At 44.1% G+C, this 20486-nt stretch overlaps 1 protein-coding gene across 2 annotated transcripts in view; it reads right to left on the bottom strand.

The window, feature by feature from the left end:
• Nucleotides 1–20030, bottom strand: part of ADGRA3 (adhesion G protein-coupled receptor A3) — a 140756-nt gene extending 120726 nt beyond the window's left edge. Inside the window, exon 1 of one of the 2 annotated variants that reach the window (XM_086705332.1) lies at nucleotides 19642–20030. In XM_086705332.1, the coding sequence (XP_086561458.1) occupies nucleotides 19642–19889 (248 nt within the window). In that variant the 5' untranslated portion in view covers nucleotides 19890–20030. The remainder of the gene's footprint in view (nucleotides 1–19641) is intronic. The other variant, XM_025922104.2, reaches the window with a different exon arrangement.
• Between the last annotated feature and the right edge of the window lie 456 nt (nucleotides 20031–20486).

The following is a 20486-nucleotide window of genomic DNA, read 5'->3' as shown; positions in this document are numbered from 1 at the left end:
TCAGATGTTGGGGAGGGGCGGGACCACAGCAACCTCATGAACTGGTTTTCATGATTGAGCTGTGGTATGTGAAACACTTCGCACAGTACCCGGTACATGAGAAACATCTGAATGCTGGCCGTCATTACAACTCATAACTCAGTGAAAGGTTCTTGTATGTAAAGGTAGTTCTGAAGGCTGAAAGGCTCTATACACAGCTTAAGGTTCTCCTGTTCTCCAGTACTTCCTGGTAATTACCAAACCGGTTTTGGGAGAAAGTTAAACCAGCAACAGAAAGAAACAGTTTGTAACCATGTAACTCAATCATAAATCTTTAGGCGACATCCAAACTGGAAGCAGCAGGTCTATCAAATTAATTTCATCAGAAGGCTTGGTAGTGTTTTCCAATTCCCATGCTCTTGAAAGACAACAAGACGACCAGAATCTCTAGACTGACTTTACTATCCCGCCACCTCCCAACAGAAAAATAAATGCATTCCTAAAAATAACCAAACCTAACCTAAACTAAAACTAATCCCTCAGGATCAGAATAAAATATAACCACTAAGGCTCAGTTTCATAGATTAGCAAAACAAAGAAGTTTAAAAGAGAGGGAACCTGACTGGGCCAGATTAGGTTCACCTCCCAGATATGTCTTCCAGGCACAACAGGAGACTGGTACTCCCGGACTGCACGACCCCTACACCTTCCGTTTGAAAGGTGCCACCATCCAGTACTACTCAACGTACCAGGACCACGTAGAAGGCCTCCATAATCCCCCCTCACCTTTGCTCACGCAGTGCCAACAGGACACCCACAATTTAAAAGGTTTAAAAAATCACTCAAATGGGAAAAGATGGAAACGTTAACTCAAGTACCTGAGAACGTCACAAAGCTTAAACGAGGGAAAGTCTGACAAAGTTTTTATGCTCAGGGTCCCGGTCTGTGGGTCTGTGGTTGCTAACTTCTAGCCAAGCTGATGCATAAGTGTTCCACCTTTACCCCTGCAGGAACTCCAATAATTTTGTTTATTTAAGTAAGGAGCCCTGAAAACTCTGGTCACACAGGTACCTAGGGTGCTTTAAAATGGCAGTAATCTCAAGTGGACAATCTCTATTTCTCATGGGTTCGGATCAGATGACACCCATTCTCAGTACTTGAAAAAGCATTATTTAGGACATAAGGCTCTCCGTGGTCTATCTTGACAGAGAAACCACACAGCCAAGCTAACCATTTCTTCCTAAGAGCTTCATGGCGCAAACTGTGTGAACTGCCAAGATCCAATCATTAGGTGAGCCTGATAACAGGTGGTGGCCATCAAAGAACCAGAAGTCAACACACGTGGTGGTGAATGGAAAATGTCTACATCTAGACGGACTCAGGCTGGGCTCTGTACAGACACGAGACACTAATGGGTTGAAACTGAAATGAAGAGTAAGGAGATGAAGACAATGGATTCAAGCCCCTTTTCGAGAAGCTATATTGTGAAGGAAGAGAGTGACCCCTCCAACATGGTGCTACAAGGGGGTATTTGGGGAGAGGAGAAAAGGACATGGTGGTGTATGCCTAGGAGAAACGTCACAAAGTAGGAGAGAAACTCAAAACACAGGAAAGGTAAGTGATGGGCTTCTCAAGAGGTAGTGGGGAGTGGGATCAAGAAGGGAGGCGGACAAACTAATCTGGGAAGACATTTTTCACTAGCAAATGAAGAGTGGGAGTCTAAGCACTAATCTTGTAGGTTGGGCATTCTGCTTTCAAGAACCTGAAGCTTATCCATGATAGATTCATCCCTCTTAAGGATGATGCAACATTCTGTTCCCAGTCCTACTTAAGGAAAAAAAAAAAAAAAATACTGGGGAAGGGGCGCCCGGGTGACTCAGTCAGTTAAGCCTCTGACTTCCACCATGATCTCATTGTTCAGGAGTTCGAGCCCCATATCGGGCTCTCTGGTGTCAGCACAGAACCTAAGTCAGATCCTCTGTATCCCCCCCCTCTCTGTCTCTCCCCCACACTCTCTCTCTCAAAAATAGAAACATTTTTAAAACTTAATTTAAAAACCAGTGGGGGGGAAATGAGAGTTCTTTATACAAAGATTTACTGAGCGCTTACGGGGGAGACATTGAAGACACAGAGATAAGTATCACCATCAAGAGTTCACAATCTGGTAAGACAGTGAGGATTATAAATAGTTCCACACAGTATGACGCCTGCCTTAATGCAAGCAAAGGAGAGGCGGGACCCAGTCACAAGGAACGAAGGAGCAGCCTGGCATTGTGAAGGTGAACTGCAGGCCCACAGTACTGTAATGACTTTAGAATTCTAGTCGAGTCTTGGGCATTAAGGGAGAGGTTATGCTTGGTCTTGTTTAAAAAGAAAAAAAAAGGCAGGTTAAAAAAGAAAAAAAAGATTAATCTAATAGAAAGCACAGGGGCGCCTGGGTGGCGCAGTCGGTTAAGCGTCCGACTTCAGCCAGGTCACGATCTCGCGGTCCGTGAGTTCGAGCCCCGCGTCAGGCTCTGGGCTGATGGCTCAGAGCCTGGAGCCTGTTTCCGATTCTGTGTCTCCCTCTCTCTCTGCCTCTCCCACGTTCATGCTCTGTCTCTCTCTGTCCCAAAAATAAATAAATGTTAAAAAAAAAAAAAAAATTAAAAAAAAAAAGAAAGCACATCTGTCTTAAACATGGTCCTGGAGATGAACAGAACACTCGTCAATTTCTCTTTGCCTCTTCGTGAGAAAAAAGCTGGGAAGCATTGCACAATAAAACAAAGGATGCTTTTAAGTCTTATCTTGATGGGAAATGAATCAATTTAATTAGACTTAGATTCAAACAGACTTAAAAAAAAAAAAAACTTTAACAGTTGCATTGAAGAATCTCTATCACACTTACACCTCTGAGGCCACTCTAAGTTCCCTTCGATTAAATTTAAGGAGGGTTTAGACTGAAGGGCCGTCCCAAACACAATCTACAACGCCCTGTTCGTCCAGCCCACACTAAGAGGCCATCACAGAAGTGCATGTGCAATACAAGTCCGTACTCCAGGTGCTACAATTGAAGGAAGGGGCAAAACAAGGGTCTGTGACCTCAAAAGAACAGACCTTCTAGACCTTCTATGAGGCCAGGTCACATATTCGGAACGAGGTATTATAATTCCGAAACGTCCTCATATGTGGAGTGAATTTAATTCACAATCACATCCTGTGCATTATTCCCTGTACTAGGGATGTGGGAAGTGGGAGGCAGGGGGCTTGGGGAGCTTCGATGACGCCAGGGCTTCTCTACTTCTCCCCAGCCTCGGTAGGCAGCGTGCTTATTCCTCTTTTACAGGGACATCTCGACTGCAAAGACCATTCTTAAATAGGGAGGAAGCAGCGCTTTTTCACGTAGAGCTAGCAATTATGCCAAAAGATTTCCTTTATGCTCATGGCACTGTCATCTAAAAAGGTTGAGCAAGAACTCTAAGATTCTAAGGGTCTGGATAATTTAGCTTTCTTTGTATAGAATATAGAATTCTGTAGACCTGCCCCACTCCCACAGGGGCAGGTTGGAACAACCAACCAAAAAAAAAAAAAAAGATTTCAAATATGCCCAATTCAAACACTATGTAATTTAAACTTGAGGCAAAATATCGGGGTGGCGGAGAAAGGGGGGGGTCAAAAGATGTATATATTTTATTTAAACTAAGAACAGGAAGGTCAGTCATCTGAATTGATAAAGAGCTAAAAGCAACTACCAAGTGCCTCCTATAAGAGCCGGTTCAGGCTCACAGCCTAGGATACAAAAAATCTCTTGTACTGGTCTGCCCAACATGCCTGTCACTTATAAAGTCAAGAATATGACAAGGATGCCCATCGTCCAGCCTCCATTGTCCCACCCCATCAGCAAGAAAATAATTTTTAAAATGTTATCAGATGAGGGGAGCCTGGGTGGCTCAGTCAGTTAAGCGTCCAATTGTTGATTTCGGCTCAGGTCATGATCCATCACACGGTTTGTGAGATGGAGTCCCGCAACGGGCTGTGCGCTGATCACTGATGGCACAGAGCCTGCCGGGGATTCGGTCTCTCCTCGTTGCCCCTCCCCCACATGCACACACATGTTCTCTCTCCCCCTCAAAATAAACTTAAGGGGCGCCTGGGTGGCGCAGTCGGTTAAGCGTCCGACTTCAGCCAGGTCATGATCTCGCGGTCCGTGAGTTCGAGCCCCGCGTCAGGCTCTGGGCTGATGGCTCAGAGCCTGGAGCCTGTTTCCGATTCTGTGTCTCCCTCTCTCTCTGCCCCTCCCCCGTTCATGCTCTGTCTCTCTCTGTACCAAAAATAAATAAACGTTGAAAAAAATTTAAAAAAATAAAAAAAAATAAAAAAAAAAAATAAACTTAAAAAAAATTTTTTTTAACTTAAAATGTTATCAGATGATTAGAAGGTCTCTAAAAATCTCAAGGGTATCAAGTGGGGAAAATGGTATTAGAAAATAAAAGTGTACAGAGAAGGTGGTCGAACACAAATGAGTTTTGTAAACACATCAGATTTATAAATTTTTTTTAATGTTTATTTATTTTTGAGAGAGAGACAGAGAGAGGGGGGGAGAGGGGGGGAGAGAGAGAGAGAGAGAGAGAGAGAGAGAGAGAGAGAGAGAGGGAGGGAGAGAGGGAGGGAGGGAGGGAGGGAGGGAGGGAGGGGGAGAGTGCAAGAGACACAGAACCCGAAGCAGGCTCCAGGCTCCGAACTGTCAGCACAGGACCCGACATGGGGCTCGAACTCACACACCACAAGATCATGATCTGAGCCCAACTCGGATACTTAACTGACTAAGCCACCCTGGCACCCCAACATGTCAGATTATATTAAACTTCACTAATAAGCACAATGCAAAGTAAAATAAGACTTTTTTTTTTTTTTTTTAACTAGTAAGACCTCCCTCCCACCAAAATTCCCAGAGCAGGTATATACCTGGGAAACCAGGCCTCTCCTCATTCCTCCACCATTTTATGTTAATAATGCATTACGACCAGATTTAAATCTCTACTTTAAATCTAAAACAATGGGTTTAAGGTACACTCAGGCAGGGGGCTCCACCAGAGTGCCAGGCCCTTAAATACTGGTTTGGACAAGCGCTCACTGCTGCTAGGCCCTTTCGGCTCACTTGGTGCCACAACATACTGCTACAACCTAACTGTCCTTAACCCCTCGACCTGACATTAAATCCACCTGCAGCACATCACTCCCTACCTTACAAATGGTCACTTGTCTTGTCTCCTGTGAATAAGGCCCCCTAAAGCTCTCAGCTACCTAAATGTCTCCTCATTTTCATCCATCTTTGCTCCACTTAAAACCCTCCCTCCCTCCCACGTGAGGCAGCTATCCCCAATGTGTCCCTCTATTCTTTGCTCTACTTTTGTGGCAGTGGATGCCAGCTGGTCAAGATGGTTAACCCTCAGGTCGCTAGGCTACTAGACAACAAGTTCTCAACCCAGGTGACATCAGACTTGCCTGCAGAGGTGTGAAAAATACCAACATCTAGGCCTCATTCTGGAACAATTCAATCAGAGCAGAGGTCTGTGGCCCAGGCATCTGAACTTTTAATGCTCCCAGGTGACTCAATGCAAGGTTGAAAAGCCTCAACAAAAAAATCCACCGACCAGATTATAGGAAAGCTGAGAGAACTGCTCCCCTCAACCCCTGGGGCTGGAATGCAGAGCCTGGGGCATCATTCACACAAACATCATCACTACCTATACAGGTCATGGCATGAAAGTTCTTGGAAAGAATTGCTATAAATAATGGAAGTGATTATGTACCACAAGAGATCTGAGACACACTAGGTTTGGAAAGGTTTTGCGCCTGGCAGGTGGACGTGAGGGAAAACAATGGTGGTCACTGAACAAAAAGGTCTATGAGCCCCTCTCACAAGGTTTTCCTAAGCCAGTCTTACAAATTTCCCTTAGAAATGCCTATAAGAATTTCTACAAATCCACCTGTTACCCCCCACTCCCGCCTTCCACCCCTGCCATCTCTAGCTCTCTTAGCAGAGCACAGCAATGGAGGGAGATGCAGGTTAAATCACATCACAAAGAGCCAGTGGTCAAGTCCGGTAGGAGAGATACTGGACAGCTTAAGGGCAAGAAATGGAGTTCCAGAAAGGGATACAAGCATCCAGGACTAGGATAAAACTGGTCTGATGGCCAAAGAAAAAGTCATGCCCAGAGATAAAAAGTCACAGAAACCCACCTAAGTCTACAACAAACAGTAGGCAGTGAATAACTTTGTTGAATGAATGCAAAAGCAAGCCATTTTTAAAAACAGGATGGGAATCATCAGAAATGCCACTAGAACTAAACCACATGCTACTAAATAACCAATGCATCAAAGAAATCAAAGACGAAATCCAAGAAGAGCTGGAGACAAATGAAGGCGACAACACAACGATCCACCAAAATCTTCGGGACATAGCAAAAGCAGTCTAATAGGGGAGCTTACAGGGATACAGGTCCACCTCAAGAAACAGGAAAAAATCTCAAATAAATCCAAACTTGCACCTAAAGGAACTAGAGAGGGAAAAAAAAAGAAGCCCAAAGTTAGAAGAAAGGAAGTAATAAAGACCAGACCAGAAATAAAGGATTCCAAAAGAAACAATAGAAAAGATCAATGAAACCAAAGTCCTAGTTCTGTGAAAAGATAAAATTGATAAACCTTTAGCAAGACTCGTCAAGAAAAAAAGAGGACATATATAATAAAATCAGATATCAAAGAGAAGTAACAACTGACATCATAGAAATATAAAGAACTGTAAGAGATTACTGCAAAAACATTAAATGCCAAACTGGACAACCTAGGAGAAATGGATAAATTCCTAGAAACATACAATCTTCTAACACGGAGTCAGAAAAAAACAGAAAATCTAAACAGAGTACTAGTAACAAAATTGAATATATAATTAAAAAACTCCCAATAAACATTCAGAACCAAACAGCTTCACAGGTGAATGCTACCAAACATTTAAAGAGTTAACAACTATCCTTCCCACACTATTCCTAAAATTAGAAGAGTAAGGAAAGCTTCCAAATGCATTCTTCAAGTTCAGCATTATCCTGGTACCAAAACCAAAGAAAGCCATTACAAAAAAGAAAAGTAAAGTACAGGCCAAAATCCTTGATGAACATATGTGCAAAAATCAACAAAATACCAGCAAACTGAATTCAACAATACATTAAAAGGATCATTCACCACAATCCAGTGGGATATATTCCAGGAATGCAAGGATGGTTCAATATCCACAAGATCAACATGATACACATTAACAAAATGAATGATAAAAATCAAAACATCTCAGTAGATGCAGAAAAAGCATATGACAAAGTACAACATCCATTCATGATAAAAACTCTTAACAAAGTGGGTTTACAGGGAACATCCCTCAATAATAGAGGCCCACAGCCCTATTTTATTTATACGTGTGTGTGTGTGTGTGTATAATACACCTACATATTAATAAATATTAATATAATGACAAACCGACAATGATGAACAGAAAGCTTTGCCTCTAAAATCAGGAACAAGACACTGAGGTGACTCTTACAATTTTATTCAACATAATGGTGGAAGTCTTAGCCACAGAAATCAGATAAGAAATAAAAGGCATCCAAATTGGTAGGGAAAAAATAAAAGTGTCATTATTTGCAGATGACATATTATACAGAAAAAGTCCCTGGCACAAAAACAGACACATAGACCAATGGAATAGAATAGAAACCCCAGAACTAGACCCACAAACGTATGGCTAACTAATCTTTGACAAAGCAGGAAAGAACATCCAATGGAAAAAAAGACAGTCTCTTTAACAAATGGTGCTGGGAGAACTGGACAGCAACATGCAGAAGGTTCAAACTAGACCACTTTCTCACACCATTCACAAAAATAAACTCAAAATGGATAAAGGACCTGAATGTGAGACAGGAAACCATCAAAACCTTAGAGGAGAAAGCAGGAAAAGACCTCTCTGACCTCAGCCGTAGCAATCTCTTACTCGACACATCCCCAAAGGCAAGGGAATTAAAAGCAAAAGTGAATTACTGGGACCTTATGAAGATAAAAAGCTTCTGCACAGCAAAGGAAACAACCAACAAAACTAAAAGGCAACCAACGGAATGGGAAAAGATATTTGCAAATGACATATCGGACAAAGGGCTAGTATCCAAAATCTATAAAGAGCTCACCAAACTCCACACCCGAAAAGCAAATAACCCAGTGAAGAAATGGGCAGAAAACATGAATAGACACTTCTCTAAAGAAGATATCCGGATGGCCAACAGGCACATGAAAAGATGTTCAGCGTCGCCCCTTATCAGGGAAATACAAATCAAAACCACACTCAGGTATCACCTCACGCCAGTCAGAGTGGCCAAAATGAACAAATCAGGAGACTATAGATGCTGGAGAGGATGTGGAGAAACGGGAACCCTCTTGCACTGTTGGTGGGAATGCAAATTGGTGCAGCCGCTCTGGAAAGCAGTGTGGAGGTTCCTCAGAAAATTAAAAATAGACCTACCCTATGACCCAGCAATAGCACTGCTAGGAATTTATCCAAGGGACACAGGAGTACTGATGCATAGGGGCACTTGTACCCCAATGTTCATAGCAGCACTCTCAACAATAGCCAAATTATGGAAAGAGCCTAAATGTCCATCAACTGATGAATGGATAAAGAAATTGTGGTTTATATACACTATGGAATACTACATGGCAATGAGAAAAAATGAAATATGGCCTTTTGTAGCAACGTGGATGGAACTGGAGAGTGTGATGCTAAGTGTAATAAGCCATACAGAGAAAGACAGATACCATATGGTTTCACTCTTATGTGGATCCTGAGAAACTTAACAGGAACCCATGGGGGAGGGGAAGGAAAAAAAAAAAAAAAAGAGGTTAGAGTGGGAGAGAGCCAAAGCATAAGAGACTGTTGAGAACTGAGAGCAAACTGAGGGTTGATGGGGGGTGGGAGGGAGGAGAGGGTGGGTGATGGGTACTGAAGAGGGCACCTTTTGGGATGAGCACTGGGTGTTGTATGGAAACCAATTTGACAATAAATTTCATATATAAATAAAAAAAATAAATTAAAAAACAAAAGAAAAAGAAAAAGAAAAAGTCCCAAAGACTTTACCAATAGTAAATTGGAACTAATAAATTCAGTAAAGTTGCAGAATACAAAATTATCATACAGGTATCTGTTACATTTCTATACACTAATAATGAAGTAACAGAGAAGAGAAATAAAGAAATCCTTTTTACAACTGCAGCAGAAAGAATTCCAAAGAATAAATTTAACCAAGGGGATAAAACTTCTGTAATCTGAAAACTGTAAGACATCGATGAAGAGGACACAAATGGGAAGATAATTCCACATTCACAGATTGGAAGAATTACTATTGTTAGATGTTCATACAGTCCAAAGCAATCTACAGTTTCAAAGCAATCCCTATCAAAATACCAACAGGGGGCACCAGGGTGGTTCAGTCAGTTAAGCATCTGACTCTCAGTTTCAGCTCAGGTCCTGATCTCATGGCTTCATGAATTCCAGCCCCGCATCAGGCTCTGTGCCGGCAGCATGGAACCTGTTTGGGATTCTCTCTCTCCCTCTCTCCCTGCCCCTTCCCCACTCATGCTGTCTCTGTCCCTCTCAAAATAAACAGACGTAAAAAAAAAAATATATATATATATATATATATATATATATACCAATAGTATTTTTCATACAACTAGAATAATCGTAAAATTTGTACAAAACCATAAAATACCCCAGATAACCAAAGCATCTTGAGAAAAAAAAGGACAAAGATGTAGGCATCACATACCAGATTGAGAACAATTTTAAAACGATTTTAAAACTACACTTACCGTGATGAGCCCTTAGTAATGTGCAGAATTGTTGATTCACTATACTGAACACCTGAAACTAATATAATACTGTATTTTAATTATACGAGAATGTTTTTTAGAAAAAGTATACTACAAAGCTATGGTAATAAAAACAGTAGGATACTAGCACAAAAATACACATAGATCAATGGAACAGAAAAGAGAACCCAGAAATAAACCCATGTTTATATGCTCAATTAATCTACAACAAAGGGGGGAAAAATATACAATGGGGAGAAGACTTTTCAATAAATGTTGAGGAAACTGGTCAGATACATGTGAAAGAATTAAACTGGGCCACTTTCTTACACCAAATGCAAAATTAACTCAAAATGGATTAAAGATCTAAATGTAAGACCTGAAAGCATAAAATTCCTAAAAGAAACCATGGGCCGTAATCTCTTGGACAATGGCCTTAGTAATGTCTTTCTGGATATGTCTCTTCAGGCAAGGGAAATAAAAGCAAAAATAAACCATTGGGACTACATCAAATTAAAAAGCTTTTGTACAACAAAGGAGACCATCTACAAAGTGAAAAGGTAACCTAATGAATAAGAGGAATATTTGCCAATTATATATCCAATAAGGGGTTAATATCCAAAATGTATAAAGAACTCACACAACTCAATACCAAAAACAAAAAAAAAAAAACCTAATAATTTAATTAAAAATGGACAGAGAACCTGAATAGACCAACACACAAGAAGATGCTCCACATCACTAGTCCTCAGAGAAATGCAGTCAAAACCACGATGAGATGTCACCTCACACCTGTCAGAATGGCTAGTATCAAAGGACAAGAAACAGCGAGTGCTGGCAAGGAAGGGGAGAAAAGAGAATCCTTTTCCACTATTGGTAGGAATGTAAACTGGTGCAGCCGCTATGGAAAGCACTAGCAGGCTCCTCAAAAAATTAAAACTAGAAATTCCATATGATCCAGTAATTCCACTGCGGGGTATCTACCCAAAGAAAACAAAAACACTAATTCAAAAAGATATGTGTACCCCTATATTTACTGTAGCATTATTTACAATAGCCAAGACATGGAAACAACTTAAGCATCCATCAACAAATGAATGGATAAAGAAGATGCAGTATAAACCATAAAGTATTACCCAGCCATAGAAAGAATAACATTTTGCCATTTGCAACAACATGGATGGATCTAGAGGGTATTATGCTAAGTGACATAAGACTGAGAAAGACAAATACTATATGATTTCACTTCTATGTGGTATCTAAAGAAAGAAATGAACAAAACACAGAAACAAACTCATAAATACAGAGAACTAGTGGTTGCCAAAGGAAGGAGGGGCAGAACAGGTGAGAAGGATTCAGAAGTACATACTTCCGGGTATAAAATGTTACATGGGTAAAAAGTACAGCATAGGGAATATAATCAATAATATTGTAATAAGTTTGAATGGTGACAGATGGTGACTGTGGGGAACACTGCATAATGTATAGAATTGTCTAATCACTATGTTGTACACCTGAAACTGATAACATTGTATAGAAACTATACATCAATTAAAAAAAAAAAAATACATTACTTCGGCAAATATCAAATCCCATTTTAGGTCTCTTCAAAACAAGATGATGTCATCTGAAAGACTGTTTTTCCTTTTCTTTCCCAGTTTTGATCTCAAGGAACTTTTTTTTAACCTTCCCTTTTATTAAAGATTTATAAGATTACAGTTCACTAGGGAACATAATTTCTTCCTATATACAATTTACATAGTTTTCTTTGTATTTTTAAACCAACGAAATGAATAATGAAACCCAAATATTCACTGCCATAAGAAAATGTGGTCAAGAGGCACCTGGGTGGCTAGTCAATTGAGCATCCAACTCTTTTTTTTTTTTTTTTTTCAAACGTTTATTTATTTTTGGGACAGAGAGAGAGCATGAACGGGGGAGGGTCAGAGAGAGAGGGAGACACAGAATCGAAAACAGGCTCCAGGCTCTGAGCCATCAGCCCAGAGCCTGACGCGGGGCTCGAACTCACGGACCGCGAGATCGTGACCTGGCTGAAGTCAGACGCTTAACCGACTGCGCCACCCAGGCGCCCCGCGCATCCAACTCTTGATTACGGCTCAGGTCATGATCCCAGGGTTGTGGGATTCAGCCCCACATTAGGCTCCGTGCTCAGCATGGAGCCTGCTTAAGATTCTCTCCCCCTCTCTGTCCCTCTCCCCACTTGTGCGCGCTCTCTCTCTCTCTCTCTCAAAATAAACAAACATGTTGAAAAAAAAGAAAGAATATGTGGTAAATTTATTAAAGTTGGATACTAGAATCAATTTAAAAAAAAAAAAAAAAAGAATGCCAGTACAGAACAGTAAACATCAAAAGTAGATTTGGGTCTTTGGACAGACCCCGCTGTATGGGGAAACGCACAGATTTAAGCCTGGGCTTGCAACTTACAGAAAGGAAAAAGAAGACCAGAGCACTGGGGGGAGGGGTTGTTCCCGAGACTTCTTACACCAATCCCTAAATTTTCCTTTTGTTCCCTTCAGACCCTGAGCAGGAGGGAATGGAGGACAAGAAATGCTTCCCTGGGTGAACAGCCCAATATCTGCCATGTACTCAGCATGGTACTGAAAAGTGGCCTTCTGTGAAATGCCCACTCCATCTCTGTTCACCCCACGCCAACACGCAAGATATTCCCCTACCAGAAATTTCTGAAGTTTAGTCATGAAAAGAAGAAAAAAAAAAAAAAAAAACCTTGGGAGAAGATGCTTACTTTATCTAAAACTCTCTCCTCAGACTAAAATTGCACAGGAACATTAATGCAAGCTAAACCACAAAGCATGAAAATTACATTAAGTTTTAAAATAAATTTAGTCTGGCAACAATTAAAAACTCATTGAGCAAGCCTGCATCTATAGCTTCCTTACCTTTGCAAAAACTGACTTAACAAGCTACTAAAATGTAAAAGAGCTCTGTATCCTAGTTTTTGCCTATTTACAAGGAAAATGTTCACCCAACGATAAATTAGCTGTGTCTTCTGGATTGAAGACCCCTCCATAGGAATGCAGCCAATAAAGAAAACAATGGCTTTCAGACAGGCAGCTAAATAGCAAAGAATAATAGTAATAAATCACTGATTACATACACTAAAACTTCACACTGTCATTTTCTGACTTTCCGAGAGCTTTTACTTCTGGGATTTTTTTGGGGGTGGGGGGGTTGTTTTGTTTTGTTTTTTGGTGTGTTTTGTTTTTGTTTTTGTCTGTTTTTTAAAACCATCTTTACAGGCTCCTGGGAAAAGTGGATGAACTGGGACAAGGATCTCCAAACATTCCTGTGCTCTTTTGTTCCTGGTATTTTAATTTCTGGTTTGCTGCCAAACCCACCAACCTCTCTCACACACTCCTGATGCTGGAGCGCTCCAAGCAGGCAAGAAGCAACAAGATTCAGAGTCTGGATCATGTAAAAGCTTCCCATCCTATTGGAAAAAAACTTAAGGTTTGCGTTCATGGACCAAACGCCTAAGTCTGCCCAAAATTCTGAACTATTTCTGAGCAACTTGCCACCACGCCACCTTATGTGTGCAGTCACCAGACACATAAGATCACTTATGTCAAATGTAACTGTAAACAAATTTCACATACCCTTCTTGAACTGGGGATCCTACGGCCATGAAACGCGGACCTAAGTAAATAAGTGTTCTCAGAGCCCCTGGGTGGCTGCGTTGGTTAAGCGTCTGACTTTGGTTCAGGCCATGATCTCACAGTTAGTGGGTTTGGGCCCAGCGTTGGGCTCTGTGCTGACAGCTGGGAGCCTGGAGCCTGTTTCAGATTCTGTGTCTCCCTCTCTCTCTGCCCCTCCCCCACTCACGCTCTGTCCCTCAAAAATAAATAAAACATTAAAAAAAAAACCTAAAAATAAATAAGTGTTCTCATTTGCTATAATAGGGTGAAAATCTGAATTCGCATCCCTCTTCCATCCCTCCACTGTCCTTTTGTCGTACCACATATACAGTATTATCTTTGCCAGTATGACTCATGCCCATTAAGAACAATTCGCACCCCACAGTCCAGGTACGGTATTAAGACAGGTTTCCCAGTCCTTCCCTTCAAGGGTACGTGCTTTACGAGAGCAAGTGTCATATAAAGTGTCACAGAGGGACATGGGAGCACAGTTAGTTAAGCACTACCTGGCTTCAGAGAAGGGACGGACCCAAAGCCAGAAGGGTGACAAAAAAGCTCACAGCAGCTGAGCTGGATTGTGAAGGACCCAGCATTTACCAGAATAGGATTTCCAGGCAAGAGCGACAGACTTACCCTTGATGCACAGGAAACCAAGTCAGGGGACAATGAGAGGCACACTTGGGTTACGCAGAGACTTTGCACATAGCACTGATCCTTAGACGAAAGAATCACGTCTTACGTTATCCCTGAACACCCCTAGCACCCAGCCGAGTGCCTACAGTATTAACAGTGCCTCAACTGATATGCATGTGAAGAAAATATAATTGGTGCCAAGTATTGGGAAATCAGGCTACAAAAGATTTGGATGGCCTCGAATTCAAAGATAAAAACCTAACCCTTGACACACAGAACTTCAGGCCACAGCCTATGCCTCTCTGGCTCTGTGGCACTGCCCTGGCAAGAAGCAGCCGAGCCAATCCCAACTATTTACACCTCTGGGCTGAATGCGACTGGAGAAAGAACTGTGGTCATCTATGTGCCTTCGAATTTGATCACAAGGCAGAAAAGGACACAACTCCACTCTGCTAACTTTTCTACAATCCCCAGCGAGCGAGTGAGCTCTCCCAGCTTCCAAAAGCCAGCCTCCTGTTTCTCCTTCCTCCCTCACCCTGCCTCCATGTCTATGGGAACATAAAAGAACCCCCACTTCAACCCACCTGCACTCCCAAAGCCCTCCTGCCTCACCACCGCCTTCTTCGAGAACAAACAGTGCCTGTTGCCAGCAAACCCTGTGCCTTTTTTTCCATCCACCATGTGCCCCACACCCAAGTTACTGTCCAGCTTACTCCGATGTGCTCTCATGGTCCTTTGCTCCTAAGAAACCTTCCTTTTCACCGAAATTCTTCCTCGTCTAGATGCTACCACCACCATCCTCACTCACCCCCTTCTCCCTTGAAGCCGCCCCAACCTCCCTTCGTGGCCTCCGACCCCCAGAGGGCACCAAAGCGCCAAGCAGGCCAATCCAGTGCTCAGCCCGTTGGCCTTCCTGGTCCTGATTCCCCAGCATCTCTCAACACGGGCACCCATTCCTTCCTTCAAACCTGAACGTGCCTTGGCTTCTATGACCGCATGCTCCCCCCTCTGCATCCCCCACTTCACCAGGCTCCGCCACTGCTCCAGGGAGCTTCTGCCTGGGCCACACCCCCGCCTCCTCCTCCCCACCTGCACACGCTCCCCTACTCTAACTTGACCTCCACCACACCTGGGTATTACATACCTGGTACAGACCAGTGGTTCTGAAAACCACCTCCCTGCTTCAGTAGAACCACTCTGTCCCCACCCCTGTCAGTAACTCCCCGATGCCCGCACAAAATCCAATCTTTCCCTTCCCTCAGGCCTTGCTCAAGTCCAAACTTCTCCAGGAAAACAGAAAATCTCCCAGGGCGTCCGCAGCCCCAACTGATCTCCAATCTTTTCAGACTTCCTAAAGCATTTAAACAGTTGGCAGTACAGGATTTATTACTTAATTACAGACAGTCTGCAATTGTTCCCTAAATGCTGCTTTTGTGCAAATCCTTTCTTCCAACCAGGTTTAGGTTTCAAAACAATACAGCATTCCTTTTTGTCTCCCTGACACTGAGCTGGGCACACTGGTTGATGTCTATAATCAGGTCTTTGATAGCAAAACCAAACATTTTGTAAAGTAAAAACCAAACCTTCTGCATTATCTGATTGTTTTAAAAAGTCTGAGAAACATCTAGACATTGTCCCTAAGGTACGATTCATGACAAATCATAAATTTAAAAAAAAAAAAAATTACCTAGAATCTCCATGTAGCATTATGGGAAAAAAAATCTGAAAAGCAAGGTAAATTTGTAAAACTTTCTATAACTTAAGTCCTCATTATTTTTAAAACTTAAAATATCAAATAAGACAGGAATAAAGTTAATAACTTATATTTCAGGGCACCTGGGTGGCTCAGTTGGTTGAACATCCAACTTTTAGTTCAGGTCATGATCTCCAGGTTAGTGAGTTGGAGCCCCACATCGGGCTTGCAGCTGCCAGCCTGTCAATGCAGAGCCAGCTTCAGAACCATCTTCTGTCCTCCTCTCTCCGTCCCTCCCCCCCTTGCAGTCTCTCAAAACTAAACAAACATTTTTAAAAAATAGTAATATATATTTCCAACAAAAACATTAAAAGTCAAATTTTAATTCAATCTGGCTGTAAATAATAAATGCAATTTACTCCATTAATACAAAAGACTACATGACACATGAAACAAGTGTGGTCACGCGGAGGGTTTCTGCTGGAACTCTCCATAACCAAGGCTATGAAAATAGATGTTGTTCACGAAGATAGCTGAAGGGTCTGAGCTCTTGGCTATGGTGAAGCCCCCCACCCAAGGCAGAAATTACCTAATTTTTCATTATTTAAAAAAAGAAAAAAATTCTATCCTATCCTTGCTATCCTTGCAAGCCCCATCAAATTTCCTTGCAGCAGCTGAAAATGGTTGGCCACACCTAAGGAATTAAAACTCAAACCAGAACCAGAAAGCCTGTCTGTCCTTGACCAGGCACATGCGGGCTCCCCTTGGACCACTCCAGGGAGTAGACACTTGCCCTTGACATCCAGCAATATAAACTGCACCACATAGCAAGCCAACACTGCACCCTCCAAGCCCATGGGCATGGGGTGGGAAGTAGGGAGTCTACCACAGACCAACCCCACATTTCTTCCCTCATCTCATCACCTTTTTCATTCACAGGTATCCATCTCATCCTTCTCGAATTGGCTCAGGATCCTCAGATCCTGGATCCCACCAACTATGTCCCAAGGGGGCTTTGGTTGCCCTCCTCTGGGTTCCTTTTGCTACATGTACACTCCAGGATTAGAGCATTTACCATAGTGTTCTGAATTCATGAATATTTCTCTCCTACTGCCTGTGTGTTCCTAAAGAAAGACCATGATTTATTTATATTCTGTAGTGAGTTCAATAGTATGCCCTCAAAAGAGGTCCAAAGCTCTAAACCCCTGGTACCCCTGAAAGTGATCTTATTTGAAAAGAGGGTCTTTGCAATGTAATTAAGTTCCATATCCTTGGATGAGATCATCCTGGACTTAGGGTGGACCCTAAATTCAATGACTGGTGTCCTTACAAGAGAAGGGGCAGTATGTGAAACACAGAGACACCCCGGAAAGAAGCGACATGAAGACAGGGGCAGAGATTGGCACTGGGGTGGCACAATCCAAGAAAAGTCAGAAGACCCTTCTGGAGAAGACATAGCTCTACTGACTCCTTGACTTGCAACTTCCAGCTCCCAGAATTGTAAGAGAAGAAATTTGTTGGTTTTATGCCACCCAATGTGTGGTACATTTGCCACACCCGGAGGAAATTAACACCTAGTCTAAACCTCAACATGCTGCCACTACCTAGGAAACACTCAAAAACAACAAAACACACACACACACACAACTGTTGAACTAATAAGATGATGAAAGCCTTGGTGGGGGGGGGGGGGGGGGGCGCAATTAAGAAAGCATCTGAACTGCACATCAGGAAATTGACCCTGATGCTCAATCACTATGGAACTTGGGCAAGTCACTTATCCCTGCAGGACTCTCTGATGTATTCCCTAGCAAAATAAGGGAACTGGTCCGATATAAATTGAACCAATGTAATCCACAACATCATCTGATTTTTAAGTGAATTATAATTTCTCCCCATTCACTACATTCTATTATTTTCATCTAAAGAGGTTTCCGGTGCAAAAAATATTGGATTAATAGGACATCGTAGGGGCGCCTGGGTGGCTCAGTTGGTTAATCGTCCGACTTCAGCTCAGGCCATGATCTCACAGTTTGCGAGTTGGAGCCCCCACATCGGGCTCTTTCCTGCACGCACGGGAGCCCGCTTTGGATCCTCTGTCTGTCTCTGCCCCTCCCCCACTAGGGCTCATGCTCTCTCTCTTAAAACTAAATAAACGTTTTAAAAAATTATGACATTTTAAAGGCACTAAGAATTCTTTGAAACAGCTTAACTGATAATGTGCTGAAAAGTGATTTTCTATGACACCATCTTTTTTTTTTCTGCAAAACGAAAACAACTTACAAATAGCTGACTTAATACAGCTGAAACTGTTGACATTCTGAAAAACTCGACCTAAACTTGAATCAGCTGGAGCACCACCGATTCAGAACCCAAATGTATGATGACTAATTTCCGCAAAGTTATAAAGGGATATCTCCAACATGGGGTTTTCGCTGCTTGACTCAAGGCTGTAATTAAAGGTCCCATCCCAAAATTTCCACTTCAAAGAATCTGGGTAAGAAATAAATAAATACAGCTGCTGCCACTACCAAACGGTCAGTAAACGAGTCAAAGAAAACTATTTTATCCATTTTCATGCCTCCATAGACAAAAACACATTTTCCCTGTGTTAAGCCTTTCTTAATTCAAACAAATAGAAATGAAAGAACAAAGGTTTTAGTAACGAGGTTTATACTTCTCTTACCCCCTAGCCTCCTGCTTAATTTGGGTTAAATTAAAAATCGTACTTCAAGCTTTTCATAAATCATGCTATTCCCCCTGCCTTCCTGTTTTTACAGTGGTAGCCTTGATTCTTTTTTAGGAAACGAACCAAAAGAACGGAGAGGAACACGGGGCAGAGAGGCTCACGTTTCAGTTCGACAAAATATCCCTTAGAAATACTTGAACTTTTCCAAGCCAATTCATCGTTCAGAAAATCAAGTCAAGATTCCAACTGTCCAGCTAGCATGGGCAGATACACGCCTGCAAAACTGGACCGTGTATCTGAGCACAAATGGGAGTCCTGAGACCAAAAACTCTTCCTTCCAGGTCGGAAACTCAACTCAAATATCAAGTGCCTCGACATGGGAGGCTCAACAAACCCAGTTTTCAATTCCAAAATTCTCGGATTTTTAAGTATGAGCGCGCAAACACATGAAACCTGGGCTGGAAGGTGCACGGTTCGTCTCAAATGTATTTCACGCCCTTAATAACAAACAACTCCATTTTAAAAGGTGTTCTTTTACTGTGTGATAAAACTAAGGGAGCGAAAGGCAAGGAAACAGTCTGGGGGTTAGGGGATTGTACACACAGGCGTTCCAAGTCCCAGTGTTGTTTTGGTATTCTGCAAACTATTCATGCAAACCGCATGGAAGTTTAAGTTAATGTGCAGAAAAGCTGAAGGACCGGCGCTTCTACGGAGCACCGTGTTTTCTGGAAGCCCAAGCAAAAGATGGGCCATCTACAACTTCGCGGACTGCTTGTTTACTTGCATCCTCACGTGGCACCGCGCAGCCACAGAAGCGCTGCGCCGGGACAGCGCGGGGCGCGCCAGGGAACCCGAAAACTTTTACTTTGCAAACTAGCGGAACTGGAAAGCGGCTCCGGGGCGGATTCACTTGCCTTCCCCGAAACGCGCCCCTGCCAAGCCAATCCCCCCAGCGCCATCCCTGCCTGCAGCTTCATTCACACAAAGGCGCGTGGGTGCCGGCAGCACCCCTCTCCAAAGTTGCGCAGAGAGAGGCGGCCCGACGAGAAAGCGCCCCAGGGAGGGGACCCGAGGCGAGGGCTACTCACAGGGTGACCGTGCGGTTGGGCAGCGTGTCGGGGGGCAAGACCTGCGCGAGCTCCAGGCTGCTGCACACCACCTTGCCCTCGGCGGCGCCCGCCGCCCTGCCGGCCCCTCGGGGCCGCCCGTCGTGCTTGCAGCCGGGGGGCAGCGCCGCGGCGCAGCCGCCGCCTCCCAGCAGCGCGAGCAGCGCGAACGGCAGCAGCAGCGGCGGCGGCGGCGGCGCGCGGCCCCGCCGGCGCCCGGGCGGCTCCATGCTGCGCGCCGGGGCCTGCGGGCCGAGCGGCGGCGGGCTGGCCTAGCGGGCCGGCCCGGCGCCCGGGCGGGCGGGGGCGCGGCGCGGGCCCGGCGGCGCCCGGAGCCTCATGGCGGCCGGAGGACGGGCCCTCCTCGGCGCCAACATGCTCCTTTGTCCGCTGCGGCCGCGCTCGGCGTCCGGGGAACCGCGGGGTCACGGCCGCGCGGGTCCCAGCGCTGCTCTCTGGCCCGGCCGGAGCGCCGCCTCCTCCTCCTCCTCCTCCCTCGCTGCCGCCGCCGCCCGCGGCGGCTCCTCCCCGCCCGCGGCCGCCGCCACCGCCCCTTCCCCTCCTCCCGGCCTCCTCCCCCTCCTTTCCTCCTCCTCCTCCTCGCGCCTCCCGTCGCTTGCGGCTCGGGTTAGGAAGAGCGTGCTCCGGGATCTGCGCTGCCCGCCCTAGTCCGGGACCCGACCCCCGGCCCGGTGCACGCCCGGCCCCCGGCCTCGGCCTCCGGGCAGCAGTTGTGAGCGCCCCGCGAGAGTCCGGTAACTCGTGGAGAGGGCGGAAGAAAGTTCTCGTCCAAACTCCAGGCACGGTAGCCACTCTCTCGCTGGATT

Source organism: Puma concolor, chromosome B1, assembly GCF_028749965.1.
Source record: "Puma concolor isolate L17-30 chromosome B1, mPumCon1.1.hap2, whole genome shotgun sequence".
In the NCBI taxonomy this organism is placed as follows: domain Eukaryota; kingdom Metazoa; phylum Chordata; class Mammalia; order Carnivora; family Felidae; genus Puma; species Puma concolor.
The sequence above is the reverse complement of the archived record's forward strand: the minus strand, read 5'-3'. Positions and strand labels throughout refer to the sequence as shown.